This window comes from Felis catus, chromosome F1 (genome assembly GCF_018350175.1).
Source record: "Felis catus isolate Fca126 chromosome F1, F.catus_Fca126_mat1.0, whole genome shotgun sequence".
NCBI lineage: Eukaryota > Metazoa > Chordata > Mammalia > Carnivora > Felidae > Felis > Felis catus.
This window is the reverse complement of record NC_058384.1, coordinates 29,488,571-29,510,479: the sequence shown is the minus strand read 5'-3', so window position 1 is coordinate 29,510,479 and position 21,909 is coordinate 29,488,571. Positions and strand designations below refer to the sequence as shown.

General features: G+C 49.5%; 2 protein-coding genes across 7 annotated transcripts in view; one reads left to right on the top strand and one right to left on the bottom strand.

Annotated features, from left to right (window-relative positions):
• LOC109495639 (collagen alpha-1(II) chain-like) overlaps positions 1-15,149 on the bottom strand; it is a 169,134-nt gene extending 153,985 nt beyond the window's left edge. Inside the window, exons 1-3 of the mRNA XM_045048628.1 lie at positions 14,844-15,149; positions 13,659-14,247; positions 12,433-12,543 (exon numbers count right to left, since the gene is read on the bottom strand). Coding sequence (XP_044904563.1) covers positions 12,433-12,543; positions 13,659-14,247; positions 14,844-15,149 — 1,006 coding nt within the window. The remainder of the gene's footprint in view (positions 1-12,432; positions 12,544-13,658; positions 14,248-14,843) is intronic.
• A 4,298-nt stretch (positions 15,150-19,447) lies between these two features.
• Positions 19,448-21,909, top strand: part of PROX1 (prospero homeobox 1) — a 52,292-nt gene continuing 49,830 nt past the window's right edge. For 3 of the 6 annotated variants that reach the window (XM_003999296.6, XM_019821804.3, XM_045049277.1), the window contains exons 1-2: positions 19,448-19,586; positions 19,718-19,823. The gene's annotated coding sequence lies outside the window, so the exon portion shown is untranslated. Of the gene's footprint in view, positions 19,587-19,717; positions 19,824-20,278; positions 20,431-21,000; positions 21,172-21,909 lie in introns of those variants that run through there. The other 3 variants (XM_019821805.3, XM_045049275.1, XM_019821807.3) reach the window with 3 other exon arrangements.

Below are 21,909 nucleotides of genomic sequence, written 5' to 3'. Positions count from 1 at the left end.
CAAAAGATAAATGTAAAAGGAAATGCGCCAGGGATGGAGATGAGGGCTTTGCAGGATATGCTGGGAAGTTTTATAATCAGAGCGGCAACTTCTTGAATAATGGAATTTAATAACATATAATAAACGATGATCTGGGAGAACTCTGATTCAATCCCACTAATTGTTTGAGCCAGTGAAATGAAGGCAAAGTTTATCATGCCAACGTGCTGCTAATGCCACTGAACACCGCGGGGGACAGACAATTGTTCCCAGCTGCCTACCCCCTCACACCCAGAGGGCACATGGTCCCTGCCCTCCAAACACCAGGCTGAATCCCCAACTTGCAGTGGCAGACCTAGTTCTAGGACTTTAAAGTCACAGAAATGTAATTTTTGCAATCAACAAACTATTGTATGAAGCTGAGAACAGAGGGGTAACTAGATACAAAGCCTCCAATTAGGTTATAAAAACTAATAACCAATATGCTTTCATGCTAATGCCAAAAAGTACAAAAACCTATAATAAATCTAATTGAGCACACGATCATAAGCACTGTTTTTCTACCTACATAGTTCTGCTATATTAAGGTATACTCCAAATAAACACGTTTTTTTTCATTGTTATTGAAAAGGGTGCCTTTTTTTTTCTTTTTAATTTGGATCATTTTACCAACGTCAAAAAATGCAGACGTATATAACTGAGAAAAAATTATTTTCTCTGTAATTACTCATTGATTATATTTCAGCATAAAAATGAAGGAATTGAAGCAATTATCTGGATAATTTGTATCTCCCCCAAAAGATTAGAGATTTCTAATAAAAAAAAAACATATTGTGTTTGCCTAAATTACTCGGGTAATAGCCTTAGTTTTCACTTTATAAGAGTGGACCTGTCTATTGATGAAAAGTCTTTTGTAATCATTTAGAAGGGTTGTTTTTTTTTTAGTTTCTTCTGACAATTAAGTGTATGATTTCTTTGTACCTAAACTTGGTGCCTCAAAAGTACAATCTAAAATTCTACAGCACATTTTGCAAAGCAGCTACGGTAAATTACAAAACCTAAAAAGAAATGTGAAGAATGGGTATTACCTTCCCTTTCCCAACGAGGTCCATGAAATCTTGGTTACTTTTGGGAGTCAAAGAGGGAGTGAAATACCTCTGTAAACTGGTAGTCTAAAAACAGGAAAATTAGTCTCGTGCTACAGCCATGAGCAGCTAATAAAGAAAACACGGGTAGAAGAGAGTAAGGTTCAAATCAAGGTCAGAAGAGAGACTGGTTGAGGAAAACTGCCATGTTCCATTGCATGGCAGTTTGAGTGAGACAGTTTCCCCCTGAATCCGTCTGAGGTTGAAAAATTACACTGTTGGGGTTAATAAAGAAGCTGGGCATTTGTTTGGACTGAGATTCCAATTAAAATGTTATTTGGGGGCAGTCAGAGCTAATGTCTTGCTTAGAGGTAAACTGAACTGCCTTTTCAGAGGTTGAAAAAGAAGAAGAAGAAGAAGGAGGAGGAGGAGGAGGAGGAGGAGGAGGGGAAGAGGAAGAAGAAAGAATAAGAAAGACCACCTAATCTGTCAAAGACCCTGAATAACTGGCAGAAAGAATTGTGTTTGCTGGGCCTGTGCCCAACTCAGCAGTGAGCATTCTTGAGGGTTTTGTGACATCATCCAAGGCAGCTGAGGTTTTAGGAGTTTTTGATTGTTGCACTGGGTAAGGAATCTAGTGTTCAGCTTAGCCTTCTTTGAGACAAAGAAAAAAAAATCTGGGTGGTGTAATATGCCAAGGTTTGGGTTGGGTTTTTTGTTTTGTTTTTGTTGTTGTTGTTGTTGTTGTTTTTTAATGCCACAAAAGGGAATCAAGAATTCCGGGTCTCAGTCTGACGATTCTAGCCCAGAAACAAAAATTGATGAATACAGTTAATTGAATTTCTCAGTCCATACCAATTTGCCCACAGTTAAACAAAACCACCAAAGTTTGCTTTCATTTCACTTCTTAAGGGTAAGTGAAAATCCACCCTGAATAAGCTTCTTCTCTATAGTCACTCCTATATTCCACAGAGATTCATTAAATATGTTTACTCTGGCCAGCATCAGGCATACCTTGGTCAACAAAGCAGACACATTTTCCAGCCTTTATGAGGCTTCTTGCTGGAGGGAAGGTAGAGCAGTCAATACGTAAAAAGATAAGTAAATATATAATTACAAACTGATAAGATTGAAGGAAACCGTGTGAAGCTGGAAATTTATTCCATTTCTTTCCGATCTTATTCTTACCCAAACCCCTGAGCAGCAACTATCGGAAGGCCTCTGATTAGGGCATGGGGTGGTTGGGGAAGCTGGTTAATGGCAGATACAAACTATGTGATTTTCTGCTGGGGATTCTGAGATCTGGTTGTGGAGATAAACAGTGTGATACACAGAAAGGGGTGGGACAGACAAAACAGCAGGGATGGGAGCCAAAGTGAACTTAAGAGTATGGACTTTGATCGGCTTTTTTGGTCCAAAGAGTGATACAAACAAAGCAATGAATTCCTATAAAAGCGCAAAACCAGAAGAGGCCCCCAGGGCGGGGAAAGATGCTGTTTCACGGGAGTTGTGGGGCCAGCACAAAAGAAAAGGTATGCTAGGGTCCACAGAAGAGAACCCGAACCATTCTTTTGCTCATTTCCTTCGTGCTGTGTGAATTTTCTTTAACCAAGACTATAGAGAAGGCACCCAATTTGTCTGAATCTCAATTCAAACTCAGCCCCGCGGTCCAGCTCTGTCATTCAAATTAAGAAAAAAATTGCGAAAGCATGAATTCCCCTCTCCCCTTCCCACCCCCTCAGCTCCTCCAAAATTAAAACAAACTAAAGACCAGAATGTTTGGTCTTCAGAATATTCTTTAAGAAGACAAGGTTGCTTGAAAGACAAGTGGTAGACAGTGCCTTAAGCCTGAGCCACACAGAGGGACCATGCGAAATGGGAAGATAACACTCTGAAAGGAAAATGCCAAACATGAGATCACAGCAGTGGGAACAAGGCAACCAGCAAGCTGAGAAGTGACACGACATCATGGGTGCTACGTCTGTCCAAGTTGTGGCAAAATCTGCCAAGTCCAGATTGACTTCATTAGTCACTTAGATGCACAGAGATCACAGAAAAAACTCTCCTCCTCCTCATAGGCATAATTGATCATTATATAAATAGAAACTGATTAGAACATCAAGATTTCTCCAAAGCATAAATATTTCATTCACCAACTAGTTCCTATTTGGCCTGTGGTGGTTAAGAAGAAAGTGTGCAAGGCTACCACACAAAAGGTATGACTCCGTAGACTTTAACAGGGACTTAGGTTTGACGTGGATTCCCATTGGATGTTGGGTAAACACGCAGACCACACTGTCCCAGAATCAGTCAGGGAACTTGGGGAGAAGCAAGCATCACTGCATTAGCCTAATTCAACCCTTCATTCCTTCAGGCCTACTTGAACCAAGATGATTCTCAATGAGCAAATATTTGCAAGGTCCTTTCTGGATGCCAGGCATTGTGTTGGGCATTGGGAATTCTACACTGAACCAGACAACCACAAGCCTTCCCTCTTTTCATTCCCAACTTATCTTCAAGCCCTCTCCATCCCCTTACCCAGCTTAACTATTTTCCAGAGTGTTTATATCACCGACATTATATCCCATCCACATCTGCTTCTTACTTGTTGCCTCACTTACAAGCTCCAAGGGCGGAGACTTTGACTTCCTGTGTGGTATTCCCAACATCTAGGCCATTCTCTGAAGGCCTCAGAGAGTATTTGTTGGGTGAATAAGGTCTGTGCTCAAATAACTTATTTCACTTAGGGTAAGCAGAAGAAAAGAAAACCATAGGTGATGTGAGCTGGTATCATTAGAACATCTAACCTAGGAAATGAGGGAGGCCTTTCCTGAGCGAATGACTTTCAAGTGGGACCCTAACTAAAGAGAGGAGTTGGTCTGGACAAGGGATTGGGGAGGCCTTTCAAACAAAGGCAGCAACACGATAAGGTACCAGTAGTGCTGAGGTAACAGGAGAAAAGCCAGTGACGTGGAGACGTGGGGAGAATGGGGAGTTCCAGGAGGTGAGGCAGGAGCCCAGGACAGAAGCCAGATGATGAAAAGTCTCGTGGCACACATTCAGGACCTTGGACTTTATCCTAAGAGCAATATGAAGAGTTTTAGGCAGTGACATGATCACAACTCTCAATTCACGAATCTCTTCAATAAGCACACAAGCAAGCACTTAAATCTGAGCACTCTGAAACTGACTGGGCTTCAGAAAGGACTGGAAAATTTCAGCATGTGGGGAAGAGGGAAGTATAAAGACCTAGCCACGTTCACTGAGGGTATATCAGAGGCGCCACATTCGAACAGGCAACAGCAAACAGATGGGCTTCTTGGTTTCTGAAGAGGCCACGATCCAGCTACAGAAAGGCAAGGAACACCCGTGGAAAAACTTAGAGGAAACTGAGAAATCACAGATGAACAAATCTGTCTGTCTCTTTCCTGTTTTGAGGCCATCACCGCCCCACAAGGCCCTTCCTGGTCGGGCAAGACCGACTTTTGCTGGCTCTTCCTCCTTCAGGCCGCCCCTGGTGCTCTGGGCTCCAGCAGTAAGAGACCAGCTCAGGCCCGCCACGCACAGAAGTGTGCCTCCTCCACGCCTCGCAGGAGCCACCTGTCATTCTATCTCTCGCTCCGTCCTCATGGTGTCTCCTGACGAACTGCTGGTCTTTTGCCCAGAACCCAGCACTAGGGCATGACACCTGGTCAGTGCCCAACAAATATTTGCTGGATTAATATTAGAGAGTGTGCTAAGGTGTCACTTTATCATACCTTTCTAGCAGACATTTACGCAGTGTCTACTTTGTGCACGGTGTCGAGACCTCTTCATGCAATCTCACTTAACCTTCAATCTCAGAAGGCAGGTATCACTATTCCCAGTTTGCAGACAAGGAAACTAAGGCTCAGGGGGATACAGTGACTTGCTTAGGATTCCGCTCCCTTTGCAACGGGGACACACGCTTCTGTTCCTCTCCTGAGCCCATGGTCCGATGAATTAACGCTTTTGCTTAACTTCTCCCTGAAGGCTTCCTTGCTACTCCCAGCTTCTGCAAAATAAGCCTCAGGGCTCCTAAAGTATTTTGTGTCAACATGTATCCAGAACTATCCGACCCGATGCCTTCCCAAGCACACTGTGAAAGCCTCAGATGGGTCTTCTTTATCATCAGTGCTGAGTATGGTGTGTGGCACATGATATGGGCACAGGTTAATATTCATTCAAGAACGAACGGATGGACGAATCAACCCAAAGGCGATCTAATGTAAATTCTAAATTCGTCCTTCAAGGAGCTCATCAAGAAAACGCAGTGCACACAAATCCTGACCGATGAATTGAAAAAAACGCTCATTTGTGTCAACAAGAATCCAACGCCACTTATCCTTTCCTCTGCTTCCACCCATCACGATGTTCCTTGACGTACTGGTTCCTCTGGCAAATGGACAATCTGGTTTATTTTCAGAATTAGAGATACCAACATTGCACCGTTATGTAAAGGGAGAAAAGGGAGTCATGAAGACATTTGTATGACTACACGTGAGTCATGGGTCCATGCACAAGCTGAGAGGACACAAAGTTGAGGAGCAAGCAGAAAAGGGAATTATTCACTGCCACCTGATTTTCCCTCAGAAGTATTGAAAGGCTACTCTTGGTTTAAAAAGGGGAGATGAGCGATATTGCTTTTTAAACTTGGAATATATCCCATAGAAATACTTAACGCAGACATCCAAAAGCTGAAATATCCCAAACCAACCACAGCTCAGAAGTTGGAATCTCCCTGACAAGATTACTATACTAGAAACAACATGTTTATTGGCTCATAAAAGACATGTCACCTAACAATTCATAACAGGGGGCCTGAAGGAAATAACTCACCCATTGCGAAGTCAATGTTCAAATCAATATCCCTTGGGGAGAAAAATATTGCTCATTGATGGAGATTGATTTTTCTTTTTCTTAAGAAACTCTCGAGGGGTAAACATCTTTTTCATAGTGAGTGTAACTAAACGTGCCAATGTCAAGGTCTACATTTCCCTATCCTCATTAGTATGATACTCACAAATTATTAGTATAATTATAAATGCCTTTCAACCTGTTGAAAAATAGATTCGTTTCATTTTTTAAAATCTCATTTTAATATCCAACCAACATGACCACACAGACAGCATGATGTATGTCCTCTGCTTTACTTACCAGCACTCTTATAGGTGAGACACTTTTTGCTATTTTAAAACAATCAAAAGTTAACATAAAGCCCAAGAAAACTGGATCTCAGGTTTACCTAGATCCCAGGTTTACCTACAAATTTAATGACTAGTTTAAAAAAAAATTCTCACTGTTTTTCTTCTTATCTTTCCCATTCCCACTTGTATCCCCAAATGATTGTCGTAACATTGAATCTAACCACTTACCACCTTGATGAAAGCAAGAAGTTTTAATGGGCAAAGAGAAAAAGACGGCTGGCCCTAACTGGTTTTATATTTAACATGTTGTTTCAGGCCGATGAATCTTCTAGACTTATGTATAAGGCTGTGGTAGATTATGTTGTTTAACTCTTAGATTGTCTTCTTAGGCCAAATGTGTGACCAAAAGAAAGCTTGCCTTCTGCCCTTTTGAAACTCACAAGTTGCATAAGAAAGGACAGATGGATGATTTGGGGAAAAAAGAAATGTCATTCAATTAATGTTTGTTGAAAAGGGTGTCACAGATCATTGGCGGAACTTCCACTCATTGGCAATTCCCCCAAGCAGCCAAAGATTAATTGAGCACCCAGACTACTGAGTTCTATTAGGAGAGGAGAACAATGTGTTGGTGATCACAGAGGCTGAGCTGTGGAACCAACAGAAGTGTAAATGGATGAACCATCTTTGACATGAAGGAATAACACCCTTGTGATACCTTCGTAGACAAACGTTCAATTTTTGTTGTTTTTCTCCCAGAATGGAGATGGAACCACATCAAGCCACACTCTTGCACCCCACTCCCCCTGTGTCTAAAAGAACCTGTTTTTCAAATGGCTTGAATAGACAAAATTAGGGGAAAAGTTCATAGACTGGCATCCTGTCGTGACCCACAGCTTGATCTTAGGAAAAATTCAAACCACGCTTAATATACTGATTTTTCTCATCTAATAGTATAACTACAAGCACATATCATAATGCACTAAATGCTGTACAGAACAACAAAGCAAAGCAAAACCAAAAAATTGAAATTAGAACCATTTAAGAATTAAGCCCCTCTTACTAAAAATTTGCTTCCGTAGGAAGTGAAATGAACCTGGCCTGCCAGAAGCACCAAAATCAGTATTTATTTGTCGTTTAATTTTCTACTTATTTAAAATTTGAAAATTACTCTCATGCTTTGGTAGGGCTATGTGGCGGCTTATCACTTAAAGGGCATCTCTGCTTTTACCACAAATTGAAGACACACTGACCTTGAGAGACAAGGAACAGAAATATCTATAGGCACTGGGAAGAAACTACAATGATGGGAAAAGCAGGAAAAAAAAAAAAGATACAGTCCTCTAGGAAGACTAAGGGAGTAACGATCAGAACACATCTGGGGTTTGGTTCAAACTGACCTGGAACCAGAATGGATCTCCAAGCTGTTCTGTCTGCGCGCGCGCACACACACACACACACACACACACACACACACACACATTTCCCAAAGTGAAATCTGCAGATGTTATCCAAAGGAGTGAGCCCAAGAAAAGATTTCACTGGCAGGTACCGGCATCATTTTACCCCTCTCATGGGGATCCACGAGTGGGGTCTATCGGAAGGTTCTACCTAAGCATCCCACTAAAGCAGGGATCTGAAGGTGTCAGCAGGATTTGGCCGACTGGCCCATTCATGGAACTTCGGTTAATTATTGACTGATTAGGGATTTACCTTATCTTTCCATCGGGAGCTGGCTCAAGACTTAACGGTAAGCAATTTAGAGCCAGGGCGAACCTACCCACGTGTTTTGTTTTTTTCTTTTAAATTCTCCTTTGGGTCACTTTAGCTTGTCTTTCCCTACAATTCACGTTCAGGTCAGAACGGCCAGTTGGTAGGGCACTGGGGAGTCCGCAAAAGGACTGGAAATGAGAGGAGTCTGGTTTATGGTGAGGAGTGTCCAGAGGCAAAGGCCCAGAGGACCTGTAGCCTTTTGCAAGACTTTGCTTATTGGTCCAGGTTCCCCCTGCCTCCCCCCCCCCCCCCCCCCGCCCCACACACACCCATTAAGTCCCTGGGAGAAATGCCATGACTGTTTGTCTCTAAAAGTGATTGGGATGCTCTGCTCCTGGATGAGAAGGAGCAGTACCCCCCCCACCCCCCCTCCCACTCTGCAAGGCAGCCTCTCTGCCGAAGGCCTCTTGGCAAAGCCAGGGAATCAGCCCAGGCAGCTGAGACCCAGCTGCCCCAGATAAGAGGTGGCCCGTGTTAATGTACAGGCTTCCTCTGCACCTCAGCAGGGCCTTCCTTTTCTAAACAGTCTCCCTTTAATGTTGGCGAATGTTGTTTTTCCATTGACTCAACATCTCGCCTCTGGTGGTAAGCCAGTGGGGAAAGTTGGAGCGGGGGAGGGAGGAGGAACGGGGGAGAGGGTGATGCCAAAGCAAGAGGGAGAGGGACTGTCAGCGACATTTCCAAACAAGCCAGACACCTGCTTTGGAAAGACAGTGACCGAGCCTACAATTCTTGCCTTCCTCTTGATTTAGATCGGCCTTTTGTTCCCTGCCTGTCTGTGATGGGCCCTGGGGCTTCCCGGTCCCCAGGACACTGCCCACTTCAGCTGCAGTCACTGCTATAACATGGACACCACTGGGAGGGATTCACAACTTTTCTCGAGGAATGTAACAGTCTTAGCCGAAGGAAAGAAACACTAAGAGAGTTACCCAGGAGGTAACTGAGGAGGGAAAAGAAATTCTAAGGAAGAAATGAAAGAGAAGATGCAAAGAAAGCAGGTGACAGGAAGGAAATTAGGAAAGATAAGAGGAGAAAGGGAAAGTGAGGGGGAAAAAAAAACAGAAGCATGGAAATGAAAGTCAAATGGGAGAGAATAGAAGGTGCAAACAAAAAAGGAAAAGGAGTGGGGCGCCTGGGTGGTGCAGTCGGTTAAGCGTCTGACTTCAGCCAGGTCACGATCTCGCGGTCTGTGAGTTCGAGCCCCGCGTCAGGCTCTGGGCTGATGGCTCAGAGCCTGGAGCCTGTTTCCGATTCTGTGTCTCCCTCTCTCTCTGCCCCTCCCCCGTTCATGCTCTGTCTCTCTCTGTCCCAAAAATAAATAAACGTTGAAATAAATAAATAAATAAATAAAAAATAAAATTAAAAAAAAAGGAAAAGGAGAAAGGGGAGAGGAGAAGGTCGAAACATCTGAAATGAGAGTGTTCCCCCAGAAACTCGGGGTTTTCAAGCCACAGGACAGAAGCTGGGTTGGGGATGGAGAGCAGTCCCCTCCGGGGCTTCTCTGGGCAACTGGAGGTCAAAGGGCATCTTCAAAACCAAATCTTGATTAGAGCCAGCTAAATGTTTTGACTTGAAGGAGACACGAAGGATTAAAAAGCAAAATAGAGCAGCATGGGTAAGAAAGAAACAGGAAAAGAAAGAAAATTAAAAAAAAAAAAACCTCACGGGAGACACAAAGGGAAGGATAGAAAACACTTCTGAATCAGCTAGTCATCTACTAACAGGCTGCAAAGATTTCCAATGACAAGTTGTCACATTAGTTTAGTGAAACTGAAGCAGTACTTATCCCCTTTCCTGTGCTTAATCTCTCCCTGCGTGCCACAAAAACATGCTACCACGTTTAATAGGATTAGTTTCGTTCACTTTCTCCCCCCACCCCTTTTATTTTTTACAATTCTATTTTCAGCAATACAGGGATCCTTGAATTCATCGACTTCCTGCAGTGCACAGCAAAACCTGGCATGCATGGTTTTTTACCCTTTTAAAGACTCTATTTGAATCTGAAGAATGTAATTTGACTATTTTGTACCTTTTCTCCCCAATGAATTACGTTCTCCTCCTGGAAATCTCCAGAGCTTAGAGGGTGGGGGAGGGGTCGCCGGTGGTAGAAGGGTCCAGACAGAACCCGGGCTAGGAAAGAGGCTGAAGGAGCCCAATCTTGCAGAGGTTACGTGCCCTGGGAGAGACTGTTGTGGTTCTGACCGCAGGCAGACCGGGCGTCTGCTACTTACAGGTTCTGTGGCCTTGAGCAAGTGGTGAAAGCTTCCACAGTCTCAGTTTACTCATCCATACAGCGGGGATAATTCCTATCGGGGCTGCCGAGACAACTACACTTAACAGACTTTGTTTCTTCACTTCTGAGATTCCTGTTTTCTCATATTTTATTATGTTCCCGAAATCAGTATGTTTTACCACCTATTGTGCATTTAAGGTCACCGTGTTTTCCTTCTCTCTCATCTTTACGTTGTCGGTGCACCTTCTAATCCATGGCATTTTAGAATTAAGAAAATGGCAGTGCTGGGTATAAAGCATCTGGCACAGTTATGGCACTGGAAGTGCTCAATAAATGCCGACCTGCCTATCATCGTTTCTCACTTCGTCTGTTTGCCTCCTTCCGAAGCCTCACAGAGAGACCACTGGGATACCGAGAGGATTACGTGTGGACGTGTTTGCCCCTCATCCAGATTCTTCTAGGCTCGTGTTCCTAATTGAAGTTTCAGAGGCTCAACTAAATCCCACACATGATAATTATCTCCCCATGTTGGCTAAGACCCCAAATGCTCCAGTACACTCGGCTCCCTCAACAGGGTCACCAACTGCCATTCTTAGCCATGTCTTGCAAACGTTAGCTCTCTGTTGAACTGTGTCATTCCCTTCTCTTTGAGTCCACTTTGGGTTATGGGCCCTCTCTTGCCCTCTGCCTGCTACCCGCCCTCCCCGCCCCAGGCACCACTAGCAGAAGATCAGCATGGAGGAGATGAAGGGGTGAAGGCGTCTTATCTGGGAGGGTAAGAAGAGTGTCCAGGGAGACCCGGGGCTCAGAAGCAACCCTGGGCCTAGAGTGGGGATGGAGGCACTTCAGGGGACGTCCTGCTGGGAGGGGGGGGAGGGCAGGGCTTGAGGTAGGAGAGGGGAGCAGGGTGCAGGCCTGCCTGTGGGGGGGGGCATCCCCAGCGGGAGACCCTCCCCCCCATGCCCCACCCAGTGAGGCCGGGCCTCACAGGGCGTCCTAGGCCTTTGGGTCAAGCTGGGACTAGTAAGCCAGCCAGTGGCTTCCTGTCTCAGCGAGACTGGTGAGGGCCTGAGGAAACCTAGCTGCTGTGCCCTTCATCCAGGCTTCAGCAAAGGCCACATGTCGCCTCTGGACCTTTTCTCCTGACTCCCTTTCAGTCCTCCAACCACACTCCCACGTGCCACTTAGCCCCCAGCAAGCCACCTGGTGGGGGAACTGGTGCTCCTCCCCTACCTTTCCGGTCACTCCTAGTACTCCCAGTGGCACTCTCCCCCTAACTCTGCCACCTTGTCGACCTCCACCTATACTCTTTCCTCACCCCCACCCACTCCCCTCCCACCCCCACAGACACTGTCCCCCCTACCCATCCCTGGCCCCTCCAAACTCTGTCCCCCCACACATACTCTTTCCCCCCTCAGCCTCTGCCCCCATCTCCCCACCACCATGTCAAGTGTAGGCCAAAGCGCTGTTTGTACCATGAGGGCCTTTGGGAGTGAAAGGTCAGTCGGTGTCACCTGTCTCCCTACAGCTTGGCCCCAGATGCGGGTTTCTCTGGAGTTGTCTTGGGGGTCTCTGTTTTGTCCCCTAGAGGCATCTCCCCCAGGTACAGAGAGTAACCAGAAAGCAGGAGTCTTCCATACTTGCCCACAGATATCCACAAACCTTAGGGGGAACAGGCCTCTAGGGGTGATGCATGAGCTCTCCCTCATTCAGGGAATATCTCCTCCCAACCCATGGGTTCATTCACCAGGGATCGGGCCCACGGATGCCCCAAGCTGGCAATCTCTCCCTTATCTTGCTCCACGAAACACCCTGATTACATATCTCAAGCTTTCGGAGGGTCCCAGCGAATACCTTTTTTGGGATGAGTAATTAGCTAGTCAGCCGTCTCCGGTTCTAAAATTGTCAGCCTTCTCGATGTTTCTCTGCTAGTTCAGCCCATTCCATTTCTCTGGCTTTCTTCCCCTCACAGGACTGCAGAGTCACAGCCAGGGATAGCACCTTCCTGCCTATCTTTCTTTGCCTTCTCACAGCTGCCTTTGGCCGGGTTCGCTTTTAATGATGTCGGGGCGTGCCTGTGTTCATTGGTTCACTGGAACAGAATTTTATGAAGCGTTGTAGTTTACACAGATTTGGGGAAGTTGTCCATTCAGACATGTAAAAGCAAACGATAGATGATACACATTTGTTTTAGTTTTACCTGGGAATGTTGACCTTTTTTTCCTCCTTGTTGTTCCCTTCTTGAATAGAACTTTTTGTCCTGCCGGTTTCACTGGTCTGATGGGCAGCTTCTGTAGGAAAGGTTTGCCATCTATAAAGCAGGGAAGGTGAAAGGAAAAAAAGAGAAAGAAAGAAAGAAAGAAAGAAAGAAAGAAAGAAAGAAAGAAAGAAAGAAAGGGGAAAGCAGACCTCAGATCAGTAAATGATTCCTGTCTGCCTGGAAGGACCGTTCTATAGGTGCAAGAGCCCAGAGCCTAGCTTCCAAATGTGCACCAAGTCTATGGTTTATGGCCTTAAAGGTGTGCATGTAAGGGCCCAGTGGAGCAGCTATGCATAGGCTGAAATGTGCACACATGAACATATCAAAGGGCAAGCTCAGGTGAAGTTAGTTTCACCGAAATCTTTGGGAGAAAGGGTTCTGCATAAAAGGCGTAGGGATCCCGTGCAACTGTACAGAGCACACATTTGTAGACAAAATAGGCTCATTGAGCACCAATCACATGCTGAACAATTTTACTTACATAACACTCTCTCCAACTCCTAAGTTGGATATTACCCCCACTTAACAGATAAAAAGAACTGAGGCTCACATAGATTAAGTAACACACCTAAGGTCACTGACCAGTAACTGAACAGTAATTGGAAACACAGCATGACCCCCAGAGGCCCAGGTCCTCCCACTGATTTCCCTTGCTGGGGTGGGCCCAGAAATCTTTGTTTTTTAAAAGCTCCCTTGGTGACTCCTGATTATGGGCCACTCTTGGGAACCACTGCTCCACATCAAACCATCCCGCTATCCCTGTTACCAGCCTTGCCTCCGAGCGAGCGGCCTTCTCCACGTTGGATAAAACATTTAAAACATATTTAAATAGCAATTTCGAAAAACTATGCAGCATATGGATTTTCCTTTTGATCTCAAAATGATGACAAACAGACACTTAGATACTTCATAAAAGAAATATCACCAGAAAAAATTATAGAAATCTGGCTTTCAACTCTGTCTTGCTCTAATTTAAACAAAATGCAACTTTCCAGAGTCGCGCTCTCTCCCCCCAAATAAATCCAAACTGGGAGCTTCCTTCGCTTCTCCCCCTGTGTCAGGCCTACACCTATTTATCTCGAATCCGCTCCTGAATAAAAGCCTAGCAAGATGGACAGGAGGGGTAGTTTAAGTCCTATCACCCCAAATCACCAAAAATCGAGCACCTCCTCGGAATTCACACCCTGGACTTGAAACACCAAAGAAAGGAGAAGCTGGGGGTAACGGCCAAATGTCCTTAATTGACAACAGAAAGGGGGTGGACAGGAGGGGAGGCTTCTTCCATCCTTTCAAACGCCCCCGCCCCTCCTTGGGTCCCCGGGGAGGCCCCCGTCGCCCAGGTGGAGCGCGTCCCCGGGTGCGGGCGCGCCGCCGCCGGAACGGCCCCCGCAGCAACAGGCGGGCCGTGGCGGAGCGGGGACGCGGGGAAGGGGGTGGGGGGAGGGCCGGGGGGATGCGCCGCGGGGCCGCGTGGCCAGGGCGGCGTCGGATGTTCGCTGCCCCGCGCAGCCCGGGGAGCAGGTGGCTGCCCTCTGCGCCCGGCGTGCGCCCCGCGCGGGCCAGCCGAGAGGGGCTCCGGCCCCGGCGGCGGCTCGGGAGGAGGCGGGGGCCGCAGAGCCCGGGCGGGGCGAGCGGGACCCCCGGGGGCCGCGCGGGCGGCAGGGGCGTGCCCTCCGCTCGGAGCTCCCGGCCGCCGCCGCCGCCGCTGCCGCCGCACCTCGCGCTCCGGGTCTCTCGGCCGAGAGGCCGCGACACCTAGCGCGGGGCCGCGGCGAAAAAGGAAGGGCCGGGAGGGAGGAGGGGACCGGGAGGTAGCCGCCGGCCAGGCGGCCCCGCTCGCGCCGGGTGCCAGGAGAGGCGACTCCCAGCCTTCCCTCCCAACCCGAAACTTTTCCAGCCCACTGAGGCGTGTTCCTCACGGGTTTCGGCGGCCGGAGTCGCCGTCAGGGAGAGAGGCTCGGCAAACAAACGCGCCCCCCGACCCACGGGCGGAGGTACACAGGCACACGGGGAGGGACCGGGCCTCGGGGAGGTGGCTGGGACCGTGAAGGCAGCAGGCGGCCACACAGCCGAAAGGGACTCCCCGCGTGCGAGAAGCAGTGCTTGGAAACCTGCAGAAGCTCGGGAGCCTAGCGGTGCCCGGAGGCTTTGCGTAACTTTGCCCACTGCGCCCCCGCGTGCAGAGGCGTCCCCTCGCGCTCACACCCTCACCCCACCCCGCTCCCCCTCAGCCGCGGCCCGAGCCTGCCTTTGTATTTCAGTGACTGGGAAAGATCTGCTAGTACTGAGCCAAAGAAGGAGGGATGTAAATTGCGAACATTCCACTCCCGGGGACCACCCCCCCCCCATACCGAGGGACGGCGTCCGGTTCTCCCCGAAAGCGTTCCCTCCGCTTCCCTCTGCCCTTGGGTCTCCAGCTTCTTTACTGTGGACTGAAGAAGGTAAAGCATGCCCCGATCGATGCGAATGTTTTTCTGAAAGCACGACCTCTCCAAACCCTGGCCCCCAAAGAACCAGGTGGGGGTTGGAGGGGAAAGCACGTTATTTCGGGGGACAGCAGCACCCCTCGCAAGGCGCGCGCGCGGCCTGGCGGGCGCCTCGCCGGCTTCAGCGCGGCTGGGCGGAGTGGCTGGATTATGTAAGTAACAGCCCTCCATGTGCTCACCACCATCTGTTAATATCTTGATATTGGAAAGTTCGGTGCCTGAGGCAAAGCCAGGGCTGGCGCAGAGCGCCCTGCCTGCTCCTTTCTACTGCAGGGCTGGGAAAGCACCTCCCTTCGATTGTTTTCGCCCACTTCCCTAAAGTCGAGTAGTAGTGTGCCCCTTCAAGTCACTGACAACCAACCCCGCTCCCCGCAGGTGTGTGTTTGTGGACGAAGGATGATTTTGAGGTCACTTTACTGCAATGAATCCTTTCGATAAATTTATATTTTTATGACCCTTCTAGTTTCCTTTAGGCACTGTGGTGGGCTCTTATTTGGGATGGAAGCTTTATTATTTAAAACAAAAAAAATTTTTTTTTTTTTTTTACTTTTTCCGCCAGCACTCCGGCCCCAAATTCTTGTAAGGGTTATATTTCAACTTCTTTGGAGCGCTTCGCCTCTGTTTACTTTGAAAGCCGTTGGTTAAACAAACATCACTCGGGAGGCTTCTAAGCAGTGGGGTTCCCAGGAGAGAAACGCTGCAGCTGCTACTTGCTACTGATCTTGTGGCATTTCACTTTCCCCCCCATTCAGAACAGATCCAGGTTGAGCTTGGCGTCGCGCTGGGCACCGGGGCTAGGGGGGTGGGGAAGGAGAGAATGGCGGTCAGTCTGCTTTTAGACTGCCGGAAGCAGGCCGGCCTGCACCCTGGAGTTGGTTTTTCTTTCTTTCTCTTCCCTTCTTCAGGGTGGTGCTGGTGGTGCTGGATAGTGGATGCTTTTGTGTGCGTGTCCGTCCAGGCAGGGATCTTCAGCATCTTTCTTCCGAAATCCACGCCCACGTTTGCCTCTCTACTGGATCTGGCTGAAGTTCCCAGAATTGGTTTGTTTAGGATCTGACGATGGTTCATCGTAAGGTTTTAAATTACTTATATGCAATCTTCCCTCCTAGCTTCATCTGAGGGCTTTAAGAACCGGGAAGGGGGGCGGAAACACACCGAGGAAAGGTCAAGGCAAAGTGCGTTTAACCCAGGACCAGATGCACAAGTGACGACTGCAGGAGTTTGACTAAGAACTCGCAGCAGATCCCCCTTCCCATAAATAAGTAAATGCAGTCTGCATGGATGAGGTTTGTTGGAAAAGCGGTCAGAACTTGTGTTAACTTTTAAGTTACTGGGGTTGTGTTTCCAATGGACAGAGGAAGGAGTTGACCCTAGGCTTGGCCGCTGGTTTCAGAGATGGAGCCAGTATCTAGGCGACTTCTCGTCTCCGACCTGACTGATCACTTCTCCCCTATCAGAAAACAAACCGGGAGTCGCCCGAGATAGGGGGCTCGGGCCTCACGCCTTGCTCTAGAGCGTCCCAAGACCTGGGAGAGCGCCGCAGCTTGGGCAAGAGAGGTTACCAGGAGCCCGGCCTGTAGGGCGCCCCGACAGCAGGGGACAGGACAGGGCTCCGCGTACGTAGCTCACGGAGCTGGGCTTCGGACCGAGCTCGCTTGCCCAGCGTCGCGCGCGCTCCTGTTTCAACGAGCAGTTCTTGCGCCCTAATGCGGGCTGCGAACTGCCGCGGCGGAGCGTGGCGAGCTGCGAGCCTCCGCTGCGTTGGCTGGGAGTGGGGGAGCTTCCTTGTCTGCCAGACGGCTTTACCCCGACTTGCACTCAGGCCTGCCTTCCCCCCGAGGGTGACAGAAGGCTTACTGGGGTTCGCGAGGAACTTTTCCTGCCGCCAGTTCCCGGGCGTAGAGTGTGCAAAATGTGCAAACCGAGCGCTAGGTGTAACTAACATAACTTGTGGGCTGAAGTTCAAGCCATTTCCTTGCAGATTCTGAATCTTTTCTCTCCCTCTCGGCTTCCTTTCTTCCCCCCTTCTCTCCCCCTCCTCCTTCCCTGCTCTCTCCTTCCTTTTTTGTAAATGTCAAACTGAGCAGATGGTTTTAAGGTGTGGAGGGCATATATCCTCTACTCCTACCAGTTTATTTGTGGGCTGGCGCTAACATATGTACAAACTGGGATACTTAAAGAAAATAATAGGACGGAAAGGCAGAAAGGAAGTAGCCTCGATCCATTCACAGAACCCAAATTTCCCGGCTCAATACACCCGCTTACCTCGAAAGGACCCAACCAATAGAAGCATTATTCCACCCTGCATCTAATGGGCATGTTGATAGATTATTTCTGTCCCCAGCCTAAATTGCCACATCTCGATTAAAACACTTGATACAATAGCCGATCACTGGGAGTGCGGGTGATGTGTTTGCCCGCATCTGTGTCGTTTCCGAAATGGTGTGGAGGGAGGGTCTGGGGGTGGCGGAAAGAGAGAAGTGAAGGCTGGGGGATGCTCAAGCAAGCCTCTTTTCTTACCCTCGACACCTACCCTGGCCGGCTTGATTTCTTCCTCTTCTTCTTCTTCTTCTTCTTCTTCTTCTTCTTCTTCTTCTTCTCAATGTTTGAATCCTGTGCCAAAAGTTTCCTACAGAGTATAGTCTCAGGCGTGTTACCATCTCTATTCTTATTCAGAGAGAAGACTTCTTCACAGTGATGAATTTGAGACTGAAATTGTAAACGTCCTAGGAAAGGGGTATATGTGCGTGGCAAAGATGGTGGTGGTTGTCTGTCAGTGTACTGGTAACACGCCCCATAAACACTGTTGTCCCAACCAACGTCTGCTTGACAGTTGTCCCAAACCTTTGATCTGCTTGAACTCGAGGAACGTACAAAAAATACTTGTTCCCATCCTACCTAAAAACTGAGTGTCTAATCGACTAGGTACGAGTATTTCTGCTTCTCAGCCCTTGTAAGTCCTGGCTTTTATAGGATCTTTAGGTCATAAACGCGGTTGCTTTATTAAAAGCCGTTTACTGTGCCCGGTGAAAGACACGTTCTGGCTGCGGCTGGAAATGCCCTTTCGCATTTGTAACTTGCAAACCTCCAAGGAGCTCTTTAAGAGCCACGTTATCTAAAGAAATCTCCCTGGTTATTTTTCCTCCAAGAGATGTCTAACCAAAGTGCATTTTCTATAGCTTTACGTTGAAGCCCGAAATTTAAGCGTTTGAAATTTCTTACTTAATAAACTTTAAAGTTGGCTACCCAGGAGCCAAAATTGTGTACTCCAGTATGAAACCTCTCTCTTTGGTCATCGTGGGGTGAGTGAGTTAGTGAGGGATAATTGCGAGGTAATGTTTGCAACATTTCTCCCCCCCCCCCCCACACCAAAAAAAGGCTGCTATACCTACAATCCGAAGAACCAAAGGCAGATACTCTTCTTCCTAGTAATTTTGACGGGAGATTAACTGGAACTCAGCCAATACTGGTCTGCTACCAAATGCAGCGGAGCCCAAGTGAAGCCGCTGGCACGTATTATTTAAATCCCCAACCTACCTGTATTTTATTGTCCACTTTGCCTCTAAAAGCAAGCAAGGGTGACATGTATTCTTGATACTGTCTGTGATCATTTAAAATGTGGAACGACCTGCGAGCTTCCCCACTCCCTCCTCCTATACCACTCCACCCCTAAAACCCCACTTTTTCTCCAGTATACTTTTCCGTGCCTTTCTCCACCCAAGTCTGCTCCAAGCTCGGCCACTCGGTGAACTCGATCAGCTGTATCTGGGAAAGGAAGAGAGGGGGTGGGGGGGGTGGGGAAGGACCTGCGTCCAGGACGAGCGAGTGTGAGCCGAGCGCCGCTCGCGCCGTCGCCCGCTTTGCACAGTGCCCGCAGATGGCTCGCTCCGGCCCCGGCGCGGCGATCCAGTCGCCCCGAAGCGGTGGCAGGGCGGGGGCGGGGGTGGGGGCCGGGGATGGAGGCGGGGGAGGGGGAGCGCGGGGCCCCTCTCCCCTCCTCTCCTCCCAGCCCCTCACCCCCCACCCCTTTTATATTTTTTTTTTCCTCCCAAGTTCTCTTGCCTCGCTATCCCCCCTTGAATCCGAAGGCGCCTCGCGATTGGGTGCTGGGGCCGGGTACGTCAGTCAGACTGTGACGTGCAGTCTTCCTGTTTCCTTCAGCTGTGTCTTAAAGTAAATCTTGTTGTGGAGCGGAGCCCTCAGCTGAGGGAGCGCTCTGAAATAATACACCATTGCAGCCGGGGAAGCGCAGCGGCGCAAAAGAGCTCTCGCCGGGCCGCCCGCTCCCTCTCCGCTCGGCTCCTCTCCGCGGCTCCTCTCTTCTTCCCTCCTTCCTCTCCTCTCTTCTCTCCGCTCCTCCCTGCCCTCCTCTGCCTCGTCTTCTTCCCTCTCCTCTCCTCTCCTCTCCCCTCCCACCCTTCCCACCGTCCCCTCTCCCTCGCCCGCTCGCCCCGCTCGCCCCGCTCGCTCGCTCGCTCGCGCGCACTCACCGGCCCCGGTCCAATTATCACATTCATCACCCGCAAGACACCGCCGCGTGTGTGCGCGCGCGTGTTCTCCTCTCCCTGCCGGCAAAACCACGCTCGGTCCCACTGCCCTCTGCACCGCGTAAGTATCCTCTCCCCCTCGCCAGTCCCCTCCCCTTTTCCAGAATCACTTGTCCTGGCTTGTTCTTGAATGGGAAGAAAAGAAAAGAGACTCCCATTACTCATGCCCGTGTAAACATTTTTTTTTTCCAGGAGAAAATGGTGTTATTTAAATGAATCATAATAAAATAGGCTCTAAACAGTTTGTAAGCAGGAGCCTCCGTGGAACTCAGCGCTCCGCTCCTCCCAGTTCCTAAGAGTAAGTGATCCGCTTGGCTTTTATTTCTTTCTCTTTCCTGCTGGTGGCTGGGGTGGTGGTGGCGATGGGGGGGGGGGGGCGGCGGGCGGGCGGCGGGGGAGGCTGATACTGCTGGACTTGTCGCTGATCTTGTCACCTTTTGTGTACTGTTCCTGGGCTGTGAGGAGGCGTTTGCTTCCCTTCTTTTTCTTGCCCTCTCTTCTCGGGAGAGAGGACCGCGAGGGGGACCGGGTCGCTTTTTGTTCGCCTGGATCCCCGCTTTCCGCCAAGCCCCATCCTTCCCGTCTCTCCCGGCTAAAACTCCTGGGCCAGCCCCCACGTCCTTTCTCTTTGTCTTGTTTATTATAGCTGCCTTTCTTCCAGGCTCTTCCAATTTGCTTGTCATTTGCATACCTTTCACTTCTCCTTTTGAACCCCAGCAGAGGGCCGGGGAGCAGGGAGGAGGGGGGAGGGAGGAGGGGGGCGCTCTGTTACTTTACTCGCAAAACGCTGTCGAAGCCGCAATGTTGAAATCGGGGTTGGAGCGGTGGAGAGATGGTCCCGGGAAGGCAGCGCGGCGTCCCTCTCCAGAGCTCCGAGGAACCGGGGCTAGGTCAAGTTGAGTTGGGTAAGGCGGCCGCGGGAGCCTCAGGAGGTCGTGTGGCGGTGGTGGAGGGATGGGGCCGGAGCGTCGCGGGGGGACCGAGTGCTGGCGGTGCGGGTGGGGGTAGGGGATGTTCTTGGGCTGCGGATCTGCGACGCGAGGACTCTCACAGCCCTGGCTGGCAGTGTGTGTGCCGCGGGGCTGCTGGGATCTGGTCTTGTCTGGGTGGTACCTGCAGTTGTGCCCCAGTTCAGCGGACTGGGGAGGGAGGAGAACAGAGGTGAGGGTGATTGTTACCGGGGAGAATGGTGAGGAGGGCGGGAAGAGCTGCTATCTTGGCTGAACACACCAGGAGGGGGACAGGCAGGGGGGCGCTGGGTGGGGGGGGGGGAGACTTCACCCAAAGTCCAGTTTAGCAAGTTGTTGGTTCTTCTGGCGTGCTAGCCACTTACTCCTGCTAAAACTGAACGCCGGTGGAAAGCGTGGTTCGGAGTGGGGGGGGGGGTAGGGAATGGCGGGAGGGAGGTGAAGGGGGAGTAGCTTTCGAGAGAGACTCACACGTCTCCCGCCACTTCTCAGCTTTTTTCGGAAGTTGAGAGTCCTCCAGGCTGGCAGAGACGAGGAGGAGGAGCGGTTGGGCGATCGTCTTAAATAGCCCAAGGAGGCAGGTTGGAGTGTGAGACTGCTGTTCTTGGCAGTCCAGAACCCTGCTCCGCCTGGGGGAAGGCTGGGAGCTCACCTGCTTGTTTTTATTTTTCCAAGAAGGTCTGTGTTGTCTCCCAGAGCTTATAAAAACAGTGCGAGCACAGGGTGGCCTTCTCTCAAAGTCAAGGCTATAAGTGTCTTCTCTTGTTCTCTCTCTCTCTCTCTCTCCCCCTCCCGCTCTCTCCCCCTCCCTTCCCCCCTCCTTCCCTCCCACCTATAACCTCCCTTACCAAAAAAAAATAATAATAATAATTTCCTTTCCTAAACTAGGTAGGCAGAAGTCTATTCGTAGAGCGCTGTGCATGGGCAGGGCCTGACAGGTGTGTTGGGTCAAGAAAGACAGGTGCACATTTCCTCTGTGTCTGTGTGTGTCTGTACAGCTCCAGACCACAATGCGCACTCCAGGGTTGCAGAAGTTTATGGATTTATGGGTGCCCTGCTTAATAGGATTCTCCGGGCTAATGGGAACCGGGCTGTTGTCATGCTTTGAGCCCGGCCATGTGAGTTCTTTGCTTGGGGGTGGGGGATAAGTTGGTATGTGTTTGTTTATTTTCCTTAAGGATGTTGGCAGGCTGCTGCTGAGGCTGTGTCTCAGGCTTCTGCCTGCCAGGCGGCTGAAAGTCCCCCCACTTCAGGCAGCAGGTGGAGAGAGATTGACTTTCCCTGTGCTTCCCTCTATAGTTTCTGCCTATCTCCCAGGTCTGTGGTGCGGAAGGGGGGTGGGCGAGAGCCGTCTTTTGTGTGCCTGTGTGTTTTGGGCGGCCATGGGCGGTGTGTGTAACTGCCAAGAATACCAAA